Source organism: Salvelinus sp. IW2-2015, linkage group LG27 (assembly GCF_002910315.2).
Source record: "Salvelinus sp. IW2-2015 linkage group LG27, ASM291031v2, whole genome shotgun sequence".
NCBI classification, from domain to species: Eukaryota; Metazoa; Chordata; class Actinopteri; order Salmoniformes; family Salmonidae; genus Salvelinus; species Salvelinus sp. IW2-2015.
Genome location: NC_036867.1, coordinates 6,039,457 through 6,059,318, shown reverse-complemented (window position 1 = coordinate 6,059,318; position 19,862 = coordinate 6,039,457). Strand labels below are relative to the sequence as shown.

The following is a 19,862-nucleotide window of genomic DNA, read 5'->3' as shown; positions in this document are numbered from 1 at the left end:
CTGCATATGACCTAGTAGACAGTCTGGTGGTCTAGTGGGTCTGGGAGCTGCATAATGACCTAGTAGACAGTCTGGTGGTCGGGAGCTACTAATGACCTAGTAGACAGTCTGGTGGTCTAGGAGCTGCATAATGACCTAGTAGACAGTTCTGGTGGTCTGGAGCTGCATAATGACCTAGTGACAGTCTGGTGGTCTGGGAGCACATAAGACCTAGTAGACAGTCTGGTGTCTAGGAGCTGCATAATGACATGTAGACAGTCTGGTGGTCTAGGGGTCTGGGAGCTGCATAATGACCTAGTAGACAGTCTGGTGGTCTAGCGGGTCTGGGAGCTGCATAATGACCTAGTAGACAGTCTATGGTCTAGGAGCTACTAATGACCTAGTAGACAGTCTGGTGGTCTAGTGGTCTGGAGCTGCATAATGACCTAGTGGACAGTCTGGTGGTCTGTGGTCTGGAGCTGCATATGACCTAGTAGACAGTCTGGGTTTGTGGTATTGGAGCTGCATATGACCTAGTAGACAGTCTGGTGGTCTAGTGGGTCTTGGAGCTGCATCATGACCTAGTAGACAGTCTGGTGGTCTAGTGGGTCTGGAGCTGATAATGACCTAGTAGACAGTCTGGGTGTCTGGGAGCTACATAATGACTAGTAGACAGTCTGGTGTCTAGGAGCTGCATAATGAACTAGTAGACAGTCTGGTGGTCTAGGAGCTGCATAATGACCTAGTAGACAGTCTGGTGGTCTGGGAGCTACATAATGACCTAGTAGACAGTCTGGTGGTCTAGGAGCTGCATAATGACATGACAGTCTGGTGGTCTAGTGGGTCTGGGAGCTGCATAATGACCTAGTAGACAGTCTGGTGGTCTAGCGGGTCTGGGAGCTGCATAATGACCTAGTAGACGTCTGATGGTCTAGGAGCTACATAATGACCTAGTAGACAGTCTGGTGGTCTAGTGGGTCTGGGAGCTGCATAATGACCTAGTAGACAGTCTGGTGGTCTGGGAGCTGCATAATGACCTAGTAGACAGTCTGGTGGTCTAGGAGCTGCATAATGACCTAGGAGACAGTCTGGTGGTCTGGAGCTGCATAATGACCTAGTAGACAGTGTGGTGGTCTGGGAGCTCATAATGACCTAGTAGACAGTCTGGTGGTCTGGGAGCTGCATAATGACCTAGTAGACAGTCTGGTGGTCTGGGAGCTACTAATGACCTAGTAGACAGTCTGGTGGTCTGGGAGCTACATAATGACCTAGTGAGACAGTCTGGTGGTCTAGGAGCTGCATAATGACCTAGTAGACAGTCTGGTGGCAGGGTCTGGGAGCTGCATAATGACTAGTAGACAGTCTGGTGGTCTGGGAGCTGCAAATAACCTAGTAGACAGTCTGGTGGTCTATGGTGGAGCTGCTTAATGACCTAGTGGACAGTCTGGGTCTATGAGCTGCATAATGACCTAGTAGACAGTCTGGTGGTCTAGTGGGTCTTGGAGCTGTATAATGACCTAGTAGACAGTCTGTTCTGGTGGTCTAGGAGCTGCATAATGACCTAGTAGACAGTCTGGTGGTCTAGGAGCTGCATAATGACCTAGTAGACAGTCTGGTGGTCTAGTGGGTCTGGAGCTGCATAATGACCTAGTAGACAGTCTGGTGGTCTAGGAGCTGCATTATGACCTAGTAGACAGTCTGGTGGTCTAGGAGCTGCATAATGACCTAGTAGACAGTCTGGTGGTCTAGTGGTCTGGAGTGCATAATGACCTAGTAGACAGTCTGGTGGTCAGGGTCTAGGAGCTGCATAATGACCTAGTAGACAGTCTGGTGGTCTAGGAGCTGCATAATGACCTAGTAGACAGTCTGGTGGTCTAGGAGCTGCATAATGACCTAGTAGACAGTCTGGTGTCTAGGAGCTGCATAATGACCTAGTAGACAGTCTGGTGTCTAGGAGCTCTATAATGACCTAGTAGACAGTCTGGTGTCTAGGAGCTGCATAATGACCTAGTAGACAGTCTGGTGGTCTAGGAGCTGCATAATGACCTAGTAGACAGTCTGGTGTCTAGAGCTGCATAATGACCTAGTAGACAGTCTGGTGGTCTGGGAGCTCATAATGACCTAGTAGACAGTCTGGTGGTCTAGGAGCTGCATAGACCTAGTAGACAGTCTGGTGGTCTAGGAGCTGCATAATGACCTGTAGACCGTCTGGTGGTCTAGGAGCTGCATAATGACCTAGTAAGACAGTCTGGTGGTCTAGGAGCTGCATAATGACCTAGTAGACAGTCTGGTGGTCTAGGAGCTGCATAATGACCTAGTAGACAGTCTGGTGGTCTAGTGGGTCTGGAAGTTGCATAATGACCTGTTTATTGGAGCACTGCCCTCCCAGGCCGTCCGCCTTGCCGTTCTGTCTCCTCAAAAGAACTACACCTGTTCTGTGACGAATGACACTGAATGAAACGCAGGCTGCGCTAACAGTCAAGTGGACACACATACCTGGTCCTCGGTAGTGTGTCTCTGTGCGTTAACCCCCAGGCGAATTGCTACCAACAGAGAGAGTGCCGACTGGTGAATGAGACTAGGAGAGGGTTGACCTCCATCCTATTTTATGATGAGACTATACAATATTTACTATACACAGTCATACTATACATTGAATAGGAGAGAAAATAATAGAGCACACCAGCCTCAGACAGAATTGGCAGCGGACTCTCCATGTTTAGTTTTTCAATGTTATGCCGGCGTTTGCAATTAGAGGGCAGCTTTCAAAGAGAATTCCATTTTTTGGGGGGGTGGCGAGAGAGGAAAATCATAACAAGCAGAGATCTTGCACAGATCAAAGGCAGATGTGCTTCAGGCCAATCGGGCGCTTGTCAGTCACGGACATTCAGCATGGGATCCCAAACAATATACACTGAGTGTACAAAATATTAAGAACACCGGCTCGTTCCATGACATAGACTGACCAGGTGAATCCAGGTGAAATATATGATCCCTTATTTATGTCACTTGTTTAATCCACTTCAATCAGTGTAGATGAAGCAGAGGAGATGTTAAAGCAGGATGTTTAAGGCTTGAAACAATTAAAGACATGGTTTGTGTAGGAGTGCCATTGAGAATGTGAATGGGCAAGACAAAACATTGAAGTGCCTTTGAATGGGGTATGGTGGTAGGTGCCAGGCACACCGGTTGGAATGTGTCAAGAACTGCAACGCTGCTGTTCTTTTCACGCTCAACAGTTTCCTGTGTGTATCAAGAATGGTCAACCACCCAAAGGACATCCAGCCAACTTAACACAACTGTGAGAAGCACTGGAGTCAACATGGGCCAGTATCCCTTTGGAACGCTTTCGACACATTGACACTTTCGACACAGAGTCCATGCCCTTACAAATTGAGGATTTTCTGAGGGCAAAAGGGGGTGCAACTCAATATTAGGAAGGGGTTCCTAATGTTTTGTACACTCAGTGTATGTTTTTACTCATGGGTGTGGGGAGGTGCATTTTGTCCATTCACCCCTTTTCTCTCAAGAGTACCCCCAGAGGCTAAAGGTCTGTATAGCCTTTTTAATATAATATCATTTATTAAAATACATACAACCTTTCTTTATTAACTCGGTCCTCACACAATCGCTGGCTGGCTGGCATGTTTCTCTTTCTAGGGGAAAAAGGTGCAAAGAAATAGCCTAGTCTCCTTCCCTCCTGAAGAATCCCAGCAATTTGTGTGTCTGTATCTGTGGCTGGCGGGGTGCCAGGATGAAAAGCATTACGACGACAGAGCCTCTCCTCTGACAGCCTGTCCACTCCAGCCGTCTGTGAAGCTTTTGTTTAGCTTTTTTCTCCTACTTCCTTGTCCTATTCCCCCAGTGCACCATGGGAGAATCTCTTCTCCACAACTAATTGGAGTTGCATGACTTGGCTTTACCCTCTGCCGCACTAGGCCATTTACCGCAGCTGCTCAACGATGATGCGTCGTGTCACTTTTTCTTCTCCCAGACGACGACACCAGCCGCGCTTCGCGCCTCTCCTCCGCCGAGACTTTCTTTCTCTACACAGTTGTACATATCCACTGTTAACGCTGTGTCAACACAGATGACTGGTTTAGTTGGCAAACGTCTCACAGGTTCACGAAGTGTGTTCATAAGGAGGGGAAAGGAGGGAGGAAGGGAAGGGAAGGGGGGGAGGTACTTGCATAGAGCTCTTAGAAGGAAATAGTTGGGAGATCAAACCTCCATTCATCCCGAGTGCAGTCCTTTTTTCATATCATCTACATAACACCATCACTTCCTCCAGAGAAAAAAACCTTCCTATCCCTGGTTGGATGAGTAACTGTAGGATACACACTGTTCTGATTGAATTGAATCTGCCTTTAATTTAGAAAGAAAATAATAAGTCTAGACTGGTGATGGTTGCTGTTAGGAGGAGTGAAGGGGGCCAGGGGAGAACAGGGAGTGTATCGGCTCTTAATCCTTGGAGAGATGGTTATGAATACCAGGAGAGCATGTGGCCTGGCATCGATAATGAGAAAACCTGCTCGCTTGCACTAGAGGTAAAGGCACCTGGAAGTGTCTTCCGGCGAATTCTCAAGCATTTTAAAATGCGACACCAGTGTTTTGTAATGCGGCTGTTTGTGTGAGCATGAATATGGAACATCTGCAGGGAGCTTCGTGTGTGTACACGCGCGTGTGTGTGTGTGCTGGCGCATGTGTATGTTTTAGCTGTTGGAAGCAATTTGCTGTGGCTGACGGTACACACACCGCAGCTCTCGAGGACACACACACGGATTTGCATGAGCTAATTAGCTCGTCCAAAGTATTTTTTTTGCATTTGCCAGTTGATTAAAAAACAATGCTAATTTGAATTAATTAAATTAGTAATTCTTAATTCCTTCCAGGGATCCTTTATTGCTCGGTGCAATCTTAAACACGGCCCACATTAAAGTGTGTAGGAGTTAATTGAGAGTGTGTGCACAGATTTCTGTCCCCCTGCCTGGCGTAAAGCTTCTTGTCATTCACCGCGTGTGTGTTGACTTAGATCCAGGCATTAGCTGATTGCCCTGTCAACAGTGATCAGAACGTACAGGCACACAGCCCGAGTGTCCTGTGTTGATAAAGTTCAACTGGGATAAACAAGGTGTTAACCAGCTGAACCTGTGCACTTTTCATTGCTCAGAAAACAAGCAAATAATCGACAAATGTGAAAAACGCTAACAAGGATGTGATGAAAATTGAATTAGTATGAGAAGAACCTGGTATAAGTAGAGGGTCTGACAATCCTGACAATATTTGGACAATACACGCACTTTTATATTGGAAAATCACGTGTTGGTGTCATTCATAACATGATGTCCGTATGGTCACAAAGAGCTTCACATACACAAACTCACACCCTTTCTCTCCTTTCTCTCTCTTTCTTTCTCTCTCCCTCGCTCGCTCTCTCTCCCTCTCCCTCTGTCTCTGTCTCTCCTCAGGGCCCATGCAAGAGACAGTCTACGATTTCTGGAGGATGGTGTGGCATGAGAACACGGCAACCATCGTCATGGTGACCAACCTGGTGGAGGTGGGCAGGGTGAGTACCACGAGACCCCAGACACACACACGCATAAACACACACACACAGTCACACACTACACACACTAAAGACAAACTCAATTCTGGTACATTTTATTGATTCAGCCAATAAATAAATCAAGTAAACTAAAAGGTGGACATTTTCCAGGCCTGGCATACAGAAACCAGGGGCCCAACATTTGAGTGTTTTCTGGAAAGCAACGCTAGACAATGCCAATCTACTGGGGTGTAATGTCCCGTGTGGGTACAGACCTCGTTCAAGCCAATCAACCATTGGTTAAAGCCTTGAAAGGCGTGATCAGAGAGTGATCTGACCGGTTAGTCGAATAAGCTCTCTGAAGCTGTCAAACCCATAACAATACACGTGCACGCACGCACACACACACAATCATACACACTCTCACGCACACACTCATACACACAACGACAGAGAGGGCATGCCTAACCTGTCAGTGGCTCATTTAAGGAAGGGCCCCAACTCCCGCTGGCACCATATCAAATCAACAAAAGGGAACCGAGTGATGCACGGCCACAAAGCGCTAGCCAAGCGGGTGAATCCTCCCACCACCTGGTGCTATTGTTTTAACCACTCAGCCCTGGCTGTCCCATCTTGCCCCCTGTTGAGTCTCCACTCTCCAGGCCCCTTCAGTGGGCTGCAGGCAGGCCAGGGTCGGCAGGCAGGGAGGCACAGCGGCATTCTTTTCCACCATAATAATAAAAACCACTCACTCCACAGCCATTGTCTGCTAGGCCGCTTCACCACTGATGAACTCTGGGAAATCCCTTCTCCCAGGCTTCTGTCGCTTTTCGCGTTCATGCCAAGCAGTTTTGTTTGTTTTCGATCTAGCCTGTCTCCTGTTTCTACTTCCCTTCTGGACCGCAGGTGGAGGGAGCACAAGGCACAACTAGACGTGAAGAATAACACTACCCCAGATAATGTGTTAGTGAGTGACGCAGGCAGCCACCCAAAGCATATCGCTGGCTGATCATCTATATCGTAGCTGTCAGACACGGTTGGGATTAATAGGATATTTCTGCCGAGACTTCATCTATAGGATGCTCTTCAGGGATAAGCTAGCTGAAGTATCAGGGGGATCTGAGAGGCTGGARGATCTGGAGCGTCTTGACTTGAGCTCCATACTGTTTATGATCGTGTCACTGGATACCCAACTTCCTTTCACTGATGATCAGGGCTGAAGCTGCAGTCAGCTCCACAGTGACCCTGTACACTTTATTTATCCTGTCAGATGGTGATGAGGTACCTAGTAAGACTCGGATGGATATCTAATCGTACTACCCCAAATCATCCTCCCAATGTTTTATTTTGTGTGAGTGTATTTATGTTTTAAGGCTACATTACACTCTGTGACCAGTAGGAGTGCTTTGTATTGTTAAACCTCTCTTCCTATCACGGATCATGTACTTAATCTAAGTTCCTCTCAGAACCGTCGCCTGCTGTCCTTACATGCTTACCCAGTGTGGCACACAACACCTGAGAGAATGGAAGTGGCACTAGTTTGWCAAAGCCGTATTAGTCTCTGTGGTGGTAGGTATAAGAAAACTAGTTGTTCCAGATAGCTCTCCTAGATTGGCATTCTTTAAAGATCCACAATGCAGGAATCGCTTTACCATTCCCTGCTTGGTAAAATTCTAATAGTTCGCCTAATTTCAGTTTGTGACAAAACAAGCAGTCATTATGTAGAGAATTATTGTACTATCTAAACCACTGTGAAATATATTTTTCACAACCAAAAATATAGTATTTTCAGCTGTTTGAAGCTGGTGTACAAAACCGAAAGTTAGAGGCAAAAACTAAACTTAAGAACATGAAGCATAGAAATAGTGCACGTAGAACATATTTACAGCTTCTTAAAATTGCTTTCAATGACAATGAAAGATCAATAACTCAAATTGCTGTATGAATTTGGTCAGGTCGCCCAAAACGTTTAATAAGCTCTTGTCTGGGCTTCCCACAAGAAGGAAAGCACATGGACACAGAGATCTGAAATTCTTTAGGCTACTAGTTATGAGTCCTTGAATAGAAACCTTATGGGATCATCTTAAAATCGTCTCCAACGACATTGACATTCCTCTTAAAGGCTATATCAGGAAACAGGGCCTAGTAGGAGATGAGGGCATAAGGAAGCATATTCATGCAACCTACTTTAGAAAATGGCTTCCAAGATCTGAATGTACCAACTACATGTAATTGAGTGGCCCAGTACTGTAAAGACATGAAATACAAAACTACAGTACACCATCATAAACCATGTATTAAAATCGATCATGCTCCCGGGTGGCGCAGCGGTCTAAGGCACTGCATCTCAGTGTTAGAGGCGTCACTACAGACCCTGGTTCGATTCCAGGCTATATCACAACCGGCTGTGATTGGGAGTCCCATAGGGCAACGCACAATTGGCCCAGCGTCGTCCGGTATAGGGTTTGGCCGGGGTAGGCCGTCATTGTAAATAAGAATGTGTTCTTAATTGACTTGCCTAGTTAAATAAAGGTTCAATAAAATAAAAAATGGTCGACAGATTATCAAATCAAACCACGAAATGGTTTGTCACAATGGTACTTCCATCATACCGTTTACATGCAAGAGTAACTCACTAATGTGTGTGTGAATGGGAGTAGGGTCTCTCTAACATCTCTTTATATTCTTACTGAAAGGTCCAATGCAACTGTTTTTATCTCAATATCAAATAATTTCCAGTTATTTCTGTTAGTCAGACCGCTGCTACTAATTGACGATTTGCTCATTATGACCAGTTGAATACTAAATACTTTAAGGTATAGCTGTGTCTTTTTCTATACCAAGGAAGTCACCAGGGAAACCCTACCTCTTGGAAACACTCATATTATTATTCTATATTGGTCTCTCCATGATCAACACTGTCACAGAAGACAGATAGGAATATCATTTAAGAAAACAGAGATTCCTATCGCAGTTAAACAATGTTTTCCGGTCCTCTCCAGAGAAGTAACTATAATTGCTTCCAGTGCTGACAGCTAGCGTGACTAAGGCGGAGCTGCGGGAGAATAATGTACGTGGCCATTAAAACACAATTATATCACCAATTAGATCCCCCCCCCCCCCTAATTACACTATCACAAAGGAGACAGCAGGGGAGGGGAGAGGAAGGGTGGAGGAAGAGGAGGGCGGTAGGGAGGGAAAAGAGGACAGACAGATGGAGAAATGGAGAGGAAGATAAGGATGACCCGGAGAGAAGATAAGGCTGGTGTGAGTGACAGAGAAGAGGACGGAGGGAGGGAGCAKWGAGAGAGCGGGAGAGAGAGGATACCATCAGAAAATCCAGGACTGAAAAAACTAAAACAGAGACTGTGAAGAAGAGGCTCAAACTTTTGTTGAATTTCATTGATTGTTCAATTGCCAAATTAGGGAAGTAACTTCCACTGTGTACGAAATAGGCCTATATGCTTTTACACCTCTTACTGTGGGGGAGGGGCCAGATAAGTGAGGTCGTATCATCATAGAATCTGCGCTGTGCGACTTCTGGTGACCCCAGGGTTCACAACCTCTTAATGAAGAAAGAGCCCAGTGGTGCAGTATGGGTAATTAGAGCTGGGACATTTGAGCATCTGCTCTAACAAAGAGGAGGGCCACCTGCCTGTCGCTATATGGGACAGCACCAAGATGTCACTCACTGGCTGCGTCTCAAATGGCACTCTAGGGTGCCAAAGTAGTGCGCTATACAGGAAATAGTGTGCCAAAGTAGTGCGCTATACAGGGAATAGGGTGCTATTTCAGACACAACAATTTCACAAGCTGACATGACCTTCTCAGACCTTTCGTCTTGTCCATTGGGAGTCATACGTCACACTGTTGGATGGTTGATTCCCAGTTTGAAGTGATCATAAAGTGTGTGATAGTGGTCAAACTGGACTGTAGTGGTTGTGATGTTAAAGGAGGGTCTGTCTGTGTGTTCTGTGATTGAGGTGAACCTGTTCAACACAACTCACTAAGAGAGCAGAATTATATTTACGGAACTTTAATGGTAAAAAAAACTTTTGAGTTGACTCACAAATGAACTGTTGTCCAACAACACCTTACACAATAGACTACCTTCAGTAACATGCACACATTCTCATCCCAACGCTCCCAAACTCACCACACAGAAGTAAGTACATTAAGTTCCAAACTAGGCAAAAATGTCTGTCAGGTTTTCACCTTGAACGAACAGAAAATATATTTCAAGGTGTGGACGGAGGTTGTTGACAAGCAACTAAACTGCGGTCAGGTCATCCCATTACACCCTGTGTCCCCTCTGTCCCCTCAGGTGAAGTGCTGTAAGTACTGGCCTGACGACACTGAGATCTACAGGGACATGAAGGTGACCCTCATCGAGACCCAGCTGCTGTCAGAGTACGTCATCAGGACCTTCGCCGTGGAAAAGGTACGGACACTCCAAGTGATCATGATATTGGAAGTTATTCATTGTAGTGTATTGTTTTCCATTGTATGTATTATATATAAAGCAACATGTAAAGTGTTGGTCCCATGTATCATGAGCTGAAATAAAAGATCCCAGAAATGTTCTATATGCATAAAAAGCAAATTTCTCTAGCATTTTCTGCACAAATTTGTTTACATCCCTGTTACTGAGCATTTCTCCTTTGCCAAGATAATCCATCCACCTGAAAGGTGTGGCATATCAAGAAGCTGATTAAACAGCATGATCATTACACAGGTGCACCTTGTGCTGGGGACAATAAAATACCACTCTGAAAAGGTACGTTTTGTCACACAACACAATGTGCCACAGATGTCTCAAGTTTTGAGGGAGTGTGCAATTGGCATGCTGACTGCAGGAATGTCCACCAGAGCTGTTGCCAGATCATTGAATGTTAATTTCTCTACCATAAACATTGTTTTTGAGAATTTGGAAGTATGTCCAAACGGCCTCTCATCCGCAGACCACATATAACCACGCCAGCCCAGGACCTCCACATCCGACTTCTTCACCTGTGGGATCATCTGAGACCAGCCAACCGGACAAGTGATGAAACTGTGGGTTTGCACAACTGAAGAATTGCTGCATATACTGTCAGAAAGCGTCTCAGGGAAGCTCATCTGCGTGCACCTCGTCCTAACCAGGGTCTTGACCCGACTGCAGTTTGGCGTCGTAACCGATTTCAGTGGTCAAATTCTCACMTTTGATGGCCACTAGCACACTGGAGAAGTRTGCGCTTCACAGATTTATCCCGGCTTCAGTTGTATTGGGCAGATGGATGTATGGCGTYGTGTGGGCGAGCAGTTTGCTGATGTCAATGTTGTGAACAGAGTGCCCCGTGGTGGTGGGTTTATGCTATGGGCAGGCATAAGCAATCAACAACGAACACCATTGCATTTTATCGGTGGCAATTTGAATGCACAGAGATACCTTGACAAGATCCTGATGCCCATTGTCATGCCATTCATCAGCTGCCATAACCTCATGTTTCAGCATGATAATGCACGGGCCCCATGTCGCAAGGATCTGTACACAATTGGAAGCTGAAAATGTCCCAGTTCTTCCATGACCTGCATACTCACCAAACATGCCACCCATTGAGCATGTTTGGGATGCTCTGGATCGATGTGTACGACAGCGTGTTCTAGTTCCCGACAATATCCAGCAACTTCACACAGCCATTGAAGAGGAGTGGGACAACATTCCACATGCCACAATCAACAGCCTGATCAACTCTATGTGAAGGAGATGTTGCGCAGCATGAGGCAAATAAATGGTGGTCACACCAGATACTGACTGGCTTTCTGATCCATGCCCCTACCTTTTTTTTAAGGTATCTGTAACCAACAGATGCATATCTGTATTCCCAGTCGTGAAATCAATAGATTAGGGCCTAATGAATTTATTTAAATGTTCTGATTTCCTAATATGAACTGTAACTCCCACCTAGGCAATAAACGGAAGTCATTTTTCTCCAGAACACTCACCAAGCATTGGCTATCACTGCCTTAACGCTATTCATACTTATCACCGTCATGTTTTTCCTATACTACCTCACTTTCAGAGAAGGGGTTTCCTGGTTGTTTTCTATTTAGACATGCTAGCTACTATATGCCACCCCTGGACAGAGCTTCATGTACTCACCACTACTTTAATGAAGGTTCTTAGATACGTCCTTTATAATAGGTCCATCTGTCTTTCAGAATGCCTGTCTGTCTGTATAATAGCCATTTTGTTTCTCATCCTATTGTACTCAGAGCTGTTACCAGGCCTATCCACTTTTCCACTTCTTCTATCCCCATGGGCTTTTAAGCTGTGAATATTTCCCCTGCCGTGTGTGTGTGTGTGTGTGTGTGTGTGTGTGTTGTTGTGTGTGTGTGTGTGTGTGTGTGGTGTGTGTGTGTGTGTGGGTGTGTGTGTGTGTGTGCATTGAGTGCTCAAGGCTCAGATGGGTGTCCGCCCTGCCGTCTGTATCCAGCCTGCTTGCTGTGTGTGTGAATCACCACTCTCCTCCAGCTGTTTTTCTCCTCTTCCATCCCCCCAGAGATGGGCTTTGTCATCCCTGCTTTATCTACTTTAGTCCCTCCCCCCAAGATCAAAACACAACTTTGATCATGAAAACAGCTAACTTTAAAGTGCTTATAGGGAGGTACAGGGGGAGAGGAGAGGAGGGGAGGGGAGAGGAGAGGAGGGGAGAGAGAGCTGCTGCTCAAAGTTAAAAAGCTCTGGGTCTGTTTGGGTGTGCGTGTGTGGGTGCCTGCATATACATGTGCATGTGTCAGAAGTCCAGGCATCTGTATGACCTCTGATGTTTGTGTCCTTGGTACTTGTGAATCCAAATGAAGTAATCAACTCTGTATCTTTCGGTCTTCTCTCTCTAGAGGGGAGCCCATGAGATCCGGGAGATCCGTCAGTTCCACTTCACGGGCTGGCCGGACCACGGGGTGCCCTACCACGCCACCGGCCTGCTTGGCTTCGTACGCAGGGTCAAGTCCAAGACCCCTGCCAATGCCGGGCCCATGGTGGTCCACTGCAGGTCAGACACACTCACTGTGGCTTCTGGCTGTCTGTATACATCTCTACCTTTCGCTCTTTTTTTCCTCTCATCTCTCTTTCCATCTCTTTCTCTCTCTTTCTCTCTACTCCCTCTCGCTCTATTTTCTCTCTCTCTCTCTCTCTCTCTGACTCTTCATCCGGTATGACTCAGAAAGAAGTTCCTAATGGATATTAGTTAAGTCATCTCACTCCCAAGATCAGCCACACTAAATAAAGTGGATCTGCTATTGTCAGCCACAGCTCCAACTGTTTAGACTGTCATGTACAATCTGTACTGATGTTTCCAATCGAAATAGTCCCAAAAAATTTGGCAACCGGTGCTTTTCTATGAAGAGTGTGTGTTGTGCTCTGATTCTCACGCTGTATGTGCGTGTGTGTGTGTGTGTGTGTGTGTGCTTGCGTCATCAGTGCGGGGGCGGGCAGGACCGGCTGTTTCATCGTGATTGACATCATGCTGGACATGGCTGAGAGAGAGGGTGTGGTCGACATCTACAACTGTGTGAGAGAGTTGCGCTCACGAAGGGTTAATATGGTCCAGACAGAGGTAAGAATGACCCTGTCCCTGCTCGAACCCAAATACACAGGGAGAGAGAGAAACACGCACACAGAGACGTACATACACAAACAGACACACACACACACCATTACACGACCCTGCTCCAAGTGTCTTTACTCGCTTCCACTGTACACAATCCCAAACACACCACACGCACTCGCGCATACACATTCTTGTATAACTAACCTTGTGTGGACACACAATTCAATCCCATTCAAAATCCTATTTTTCCTAAACCTAACCTTAACCTGAATACCTAACCCTAGCACCTACACCTAGCACCTAACCCTAACACTAATTCTAACCTTAACCCTAAAACCCACAAGTGTAGTTAAACACGTCCACACACACACACACACACACACACACACACACACACACACACACACGTTCCCCAAACAGGCACATTTCATTCTGTCAATACATGATACACATGAAACCATGGACCATACAGGACAGGGTGTGTATTCTCCAACACAATGTGACAGACTTGTAGTGTCTACAATTTCTGGATTCTTCTTTTGTATCTAAAATTCCACTGGCACAACCAATCCCAAACATCTGACCAAACAGACAATGTGACACAATGATATTTGACAAGGAACATGAGCCAACTCATTAGCCCTGTGCAAATATTATTCAGCTCAGAGTAAAAATGCAACAGACTAGTGTTTGCTTTTAAAGATAGTTAMTAGCCGATGAGTTAGAACGCATAAAAACATGCTAAAGTTCCAACTCCTAACTCCCTGACCATACTATATTAATGCACAATAAACAAGTGTCTAATGTCGTGCTGTATGCAAGCTTTACTTTGTTTGATTCCCATGACATATACTTTTAATTGATGTGAACTGACAAAGTGATAGCTCAAAAACTATTCAAAGTTTACTTGGAGCACATGCTGTATCATATAAATGACATTCTTCTCCCCRTTGCACAAAAAAAGCCAGTTTGTGTCTTGTCGTGATATTTCGTAATATTTTGATGACAACCGGGTAGGCTGCAAATCCATTTCACCTCCAACTCCATATCCAAGGACAGGAGTCTGACATCACTGTAGCCTAACCTGAAAACCACTGACCCTCTGCTCCCAAGGATTTTGTCAGAAGTGACAAGTCGAGACGTTTCTGAAATGTCACTTCATAAATGATTTACGTCAAGCCCGGGGCCTTTTTCCTGAGAGAAGGAGAGGAAAAGGGGGAGAATGAAAGAGAGAGAGAGTGGTAGTATTGACAGAGGAAAGAGAGAGGAGTGGTAGTAGTAAGAGGAAGAGAGAGAGTGGTAGTATTGACAGAGGAAAGGAGTGAAAGAGAGAGAGAGTGGTAGTATTGACAGAGGAAAGAGAGAGAGTGGTAGTATTGACAGAGGAAAGACGAGAGATGTAGTATTGAGAGAAGAGCGAGAGAGAGTGGTTATATTGACAGAGGAAAAGAGAGAGAGTGGTAGTATTGACAGAGGAAAGAGAGAGAGTGGTAGTATTGACAGAGGAAAGAGCGAGAGAGAGTGGTAGTATGACAGAGGGAAGAAAGCGAGAGAGAGTTGTAGTAATTGAACAGAGGCAAAAAGAGCGAGAGGAGGAGGGCTAGTATTGGACAGATGAAAGAGCGAGAGAGAGCTGGGTAGTATTGACAGAGGAAAGAGCGAGAGAGAGTGGTAGTATTGACAGAGGAAAGAGCGAGAGAGAGTGGTAGTATTGACAGAGGAAAGAGAGAGAGAGAGAGTGGTAGTATTGACAGAGGAAAGGTCAATGGGAATGGTCACTGTGGAGGTGACACAGACAGTTTCCCAAATAGCACCCTATTCCCTTATATAGTGAACTACTAACCTGGAGAAAGGAAGTCCATAGGGTACCCGTTGGCTCAGCCACAGTCTTAGCAAACACAGAAGGGTTTAAACAACATGAGAGAATACCCAGCCCCAATGTCTACCATCCAGGATTCTGTATTTCTCAAGACCAATTGGAAAACCGAGGATTGGATTAGGATTTGATTTGATTTCTCACCAAAAATGGCTTTTGGAACCATGTCATGACATTTACATTTAAGTCATTTAGCAGACGCTCTTATCCAGAGCGACTTACAAATTGGAAAGTTCATACATATTCATCCTGGTCCCCCCGTGGGGAATGAACCCACAACCCTGGCGTTGCAAGCGCCATGCTCTACCAACTGAGCCACACGGGACCGYGTGGCTCAGTTGGCTTGACTTGAGTCAATCATCACTTTGGTGTGGTCATGTTTCTGTGTTACCTTAATGTGTAGGTAACTATTGGTGCTTTGTTCTCAGTGTGAGGTCTTCCTGGTGTATGTCTAGGCGTAGCATGGCGTTCTGTCCCTCACGATATCCCGTGGCCCGCTCTGTGTCTTACAGGAGCAGTACGTGTTCATCCACGACGCCATCTTGGAGGCGTGTCTGTGCGGGGACACCACCATCCCAGCCAACCAGCTGCGATCGGTCTACTATGACATGAACCGCCTGGACCCCCAGACTAACTCCAGCCAGATCAAAGAGGAGTTCAGGGTATGTGGCTTGGGTCTGCGTGCGTGCATTGTTCATCATACGTGGATATGTAGTATATTAGTGTACATAGTGGATATGTGGTATATTAGTGTCCATACATGGACTTCACTCATGTCCAATTGTGTCTTGGAGTGCTCATATCCCCCCTCCCTCCAGACTCTGAACATGGTGACTCCTACGTTGCGTGTGGAGGACTGCAGCATCGCCCTGCTCCCCAGGAACCACGAGAAGAACCGCTGCATGGACGTCCTCCCGCCAGACCGCTGTCTGCCCTTCCTCATCACCATCGACGGAGAGAGTTCCAACTACATCAACGCCGCTCTCATGGACGTACGTCTCACACACACACACACACTCATTCTCACACACACTCAAACTTAGGCACGCTCACTCGTAACCTTTTTAAATGACTTGCAGTGTCAGTCCGTGTGCAAGTCATTGGATGTAAATGTACTGCTGGAAAAGTGCTGAGTCAATAGTGGAACTGTTCTTTTTTTAATCATTGTGCTGAAATATGATGATGTGGATAGGTCACTGTTCAATCACCGATCTACATAAAGGGCAGATTTGGCGCTTTGAATGAAGAGCAAACTTTATTAGTGGTAGATTAGTGGCATATTGGCTGTCTGTGACATAACTTCTTTATTATGGAGAAAGGAGAGAGGGAGGGAGTGGGAGAGACAGACATAGAGGGAGCAAAGGGGACGGAAGAGGGAGGAGTTGGGGAATAGCGTAGAGGGAGAAGGAAAGGGGAAGAAGGAGAGAGCGCGCAAGGGACAGCGGGCGACTCAGCAGTCCTGGGGTGTCCTGTGGTTAAATAGCTGGTGTGTAAATAGCCCATCCATCTCTATAATAATCACCCCATGTTACTTAGCCAACCGTTTCCCAGCCAAACCTAAACAGTAGRGGGACAGTGTATCATGTTGATGAATGGCTAGTGCTTTTTCTCTGCTTCCACCAACAATTACATCCTCATCGAAAATGATTCAAAAACAGATGGCTTTGGATGGATTTGTCCCATCGTCATGGAAATAACCAAAAACATTCATAATTGCAATGTGTTTTTTGTCGAACGGAGCAGTATGACTCAGTTTGGATTGGCTTTATGGAAATAATTTGTCACCAATTATACTCATGCATATTTGGTATAYACAATAAGGATATAGTATGTGGTCTTAGTGTTGATAGTGGAATTCATTCAGAATGGTCATGAATACCTGGAAATATATAGGTTCCCTGTACATGATTCCTCAAAAACAAAGTGGCCCGCAGACCTCAGATACATACAACCTCACTTAGTAACCTGAACTTGATTGTGAGAATTCCCTGCTTTATGACTAAAGGCCTGATGACATGTCCTTGATCTTAGTGACGTAAATACTGGCTTTCTGTTCATGTTGGGGTTGCTGACTTTCTCTTCCTCGTCGTTTTCCTCCTCCRCAGAGCTACAAGCAGCCGTCTGCGTTCATCGTTACCCAGCACCCCTTGCCCAACACGGTCAAAGACTTCTGGAGGCTGGTGCTGGACTACCACTGCACCTCTATAGTGATGCTCAACGACGTTGACCCAGCACAAGTAAGACTAACACACACACACACACACGAGAGGCCAATCAAGTCACTCCCAACCATGTGACGCTATGCAATCCTTTATCATACTATCAGACATTCCAGTCTCAGTCATAGACTAGTCATTAGTACATGATCATAGACAGATCGATACCATTAGGTTTGAAAGAGGAGGGGAAGGAGTCTGCCTCAAATGGCCTTGGGGCCCTGTCTGTCAAAATGTTCAAAGAATAGCAGGTGGCAGCATTTCCTAGCAACACCACCCCGCTGGGTGGCTACACTATCCTCTCATTCCCTATTCTGACTGTAGCCCGGCAACAAGTACCACAGCTCATATATATATATATATACAGTGGGGAGAACAAGTATTTGATACACTGCCGATTTTGCAGGTTTTCCTACTTACAAAGCATGTAGAGGTCTGTATACAGCAGGATATTCCGCGTCTACAACGCTGCGCGGTACGAGACAGAACACCACACACTCCTGTTCCTACAGCTACTATAGCAGACAGACACACACACCACTCCTGTCCTACAGCTACTATAGCAGACTAGACACACACACACTCCTGTTCCTACAGCTACTATAGCAGACAGACACAACAACCACTCCTGTTCCTACAGCTATATAAGCAGATAGACACACACACACCTCCTGTTCCTACAGCTACTATAGCAGACATAGAACACACACCACACACACCACACACACACTCCTGTTCCTACTGCTACTATAACAGACATAGACACACACACACTCCGTTCCTACAGCTACTATAGCAGATGACACACACACCACAACACACACACTCCTGTTCCTACGCTACTATAGCAGATACACACACACACACACACACACACACATCCTGTTCCTACTGCTACTATAGCAGATACACACACACACTCCTGTTCCACAGCTACTATAGTAGACAATGACACACACACTCCTGTTTCCTACAGCTACTATAGCAGATACACACACACACACACACACACACTCCTTTCCTACTGCTACTATAGCAGATACACACACACACACACACACACACACTCCTGTTCCTACGCTACTATAGCAAGATACACACACACCCACACACCCACCACACACAACTCCTGTCCTACTGTACTATAGCAGCATACACACACACACACTCCTGTTCCTACAGCTACTATAGAGACATAACACACACACTCCTGTTCTACAGCTACTATAGCAGACCAGACACACACACACCACTCCTGTTCCTACTGCTACTATAGCAGACACAGACACAGACACACCACTCCGTTCCTACAGCTACTATAGCAGACATAGACAAACACACTCCTGTTCCTACAGCTACTATAGCAGACAAGACACAAACACACACACACACACACACTCCTGTTCCTACAGCTACTATAACAGACATAGACACAACACACACTCCGTTCCTACAGCTACTATAGCAGACATGACACAAACACACTCCTGTCCTACAGCTACTATAGCAGACTAACACAAACACACACACACACACACTCCTGTTCCTACAGCTACTATAGCAGACATAGACATAACAACACACACTCCTGTTCCTACTGCTACTATAGCAGACATAGACACACACACACTCCTGTTCCTACAGCTACTATAGCAGACAGACAAACACACTCCTGTTCCTACAGCTACTATAGCAGACAAGACATACACCACACACTCCTGTTCCTACTGCTACTATAGCAGACAGAAGACCCAACACACTCCTGTTCCTACGCTACTATAGCAGACATAGAACACAAACACACTCCTTTCCTACAGCTACTATGCAGACAAACATAACACACACACCACTCCTGTTCCTACGCTACTATAGCAGACATAGACACAACACACACTCCTGTTCCTACAGCTACTATAGCAGACACACACACACACACACATCCTGTTCCTACTGCTACTATAGCAGACATAGACACAACACACACTCCTGTTCCTACAGCTACATAGCAGACACACACACACACACACTCCTGTTCCTACAGCTACTATAGCAGACATGACACACACACACACCCTGTTCCTACAGCCTACTATAGCAGACATAGACACACACACACACACACACACACACACACACTCCTGTTCCTACTGCTACTATAACAGACATAGCACACACACACTCCGTTCCTACAGCTACTATAGCAGATACACACACACACACACACACACTTCCTGTTCCTACTGCACTATAGCAGATACACACACACACACACACACACACACACGTCCTGTCCTACGCTTACTATAGCAGATACACACACAACACTCCTGTTCCTACTGCTACTATAGCAAGACATAGACACAACACACCCTGTTCCTACAGCTACTATAGCAGACAACACACACACACACTCCTGTTCCTACAGCTACTATAGCAGACATAGACACACACACACACTCCTGTTCCTACAGCTACTATAGCAGACATAGACACACACACACACACACACACACACACACACTCCTGTTCCTACTGCTACTATAACAGACATAGACACACACACACTCCTGTTCCTACAGCTACTATAGCAGATACACACACACACACACACTCCTGTTCCTACTGCTACTATAGCAGACATAGACACACACAGG

General features: G+C 45.9%; 1 protein-coding gene and 1 pseudogene across 10 annotated transcripts in view; both read left to right on the top strand.

Annotated features, from left to right (window-relative positions):
• The window catches only part of ptprma (protein tyrosine phosphatase receptor type Ma), a 300,425-nt gene extending 283,121 nt beyond the window's left edge, over positions 1 to 17,304 (top strand). For all 10 annotated transcript variants that reach the window (XM_070435628.1, XM_070435624.1, XM_023972507.3 and 7 more), the window contains 7 exons: positions 5,448 to 5,545; positions 9,849 to 9,965; positions 12,404 to 12,558; positions 12,987 to 13,122; positions 15,505 to 15,654; positions 15,811 to 15,984; positions 17,098 to 17,304. In XM_070435628.1, coding sequence (XP_070291729.1) covers positions 5,448 to 5,545; positions 9,849 to 9,965; positions 12,404 to 12,558; positions 12,987 to 13,122; positions 15,505 to 15,654; positions 15,811 to 15,984; positions 17,098 to 17,289 — 1,022 coding nt within the window. In that variant the 3' untranslated portion in view covers positions 17,290 to 17,304. The remainder of the gene's footprint in view (positions 1 to 5,447; positions 5,546 to 9,848; positions 9,966 to 12,403; positions 12,559 to 12,986; positions 13,123 to 15,504; positions 15,655 to 15,810; positions 15,985 to 17,097) is intronic.
• Positions 17,305 to 17,656: 352 nt separating this feature from the next.
• The window catches only part of LOC111953309 (receptor-type tyrosine-protein phosphatase mu-like), an 11,845-nt pseudogene continuing 9,639 nt past the window's right edge, over positions 17,657 to 19,862 (top strand).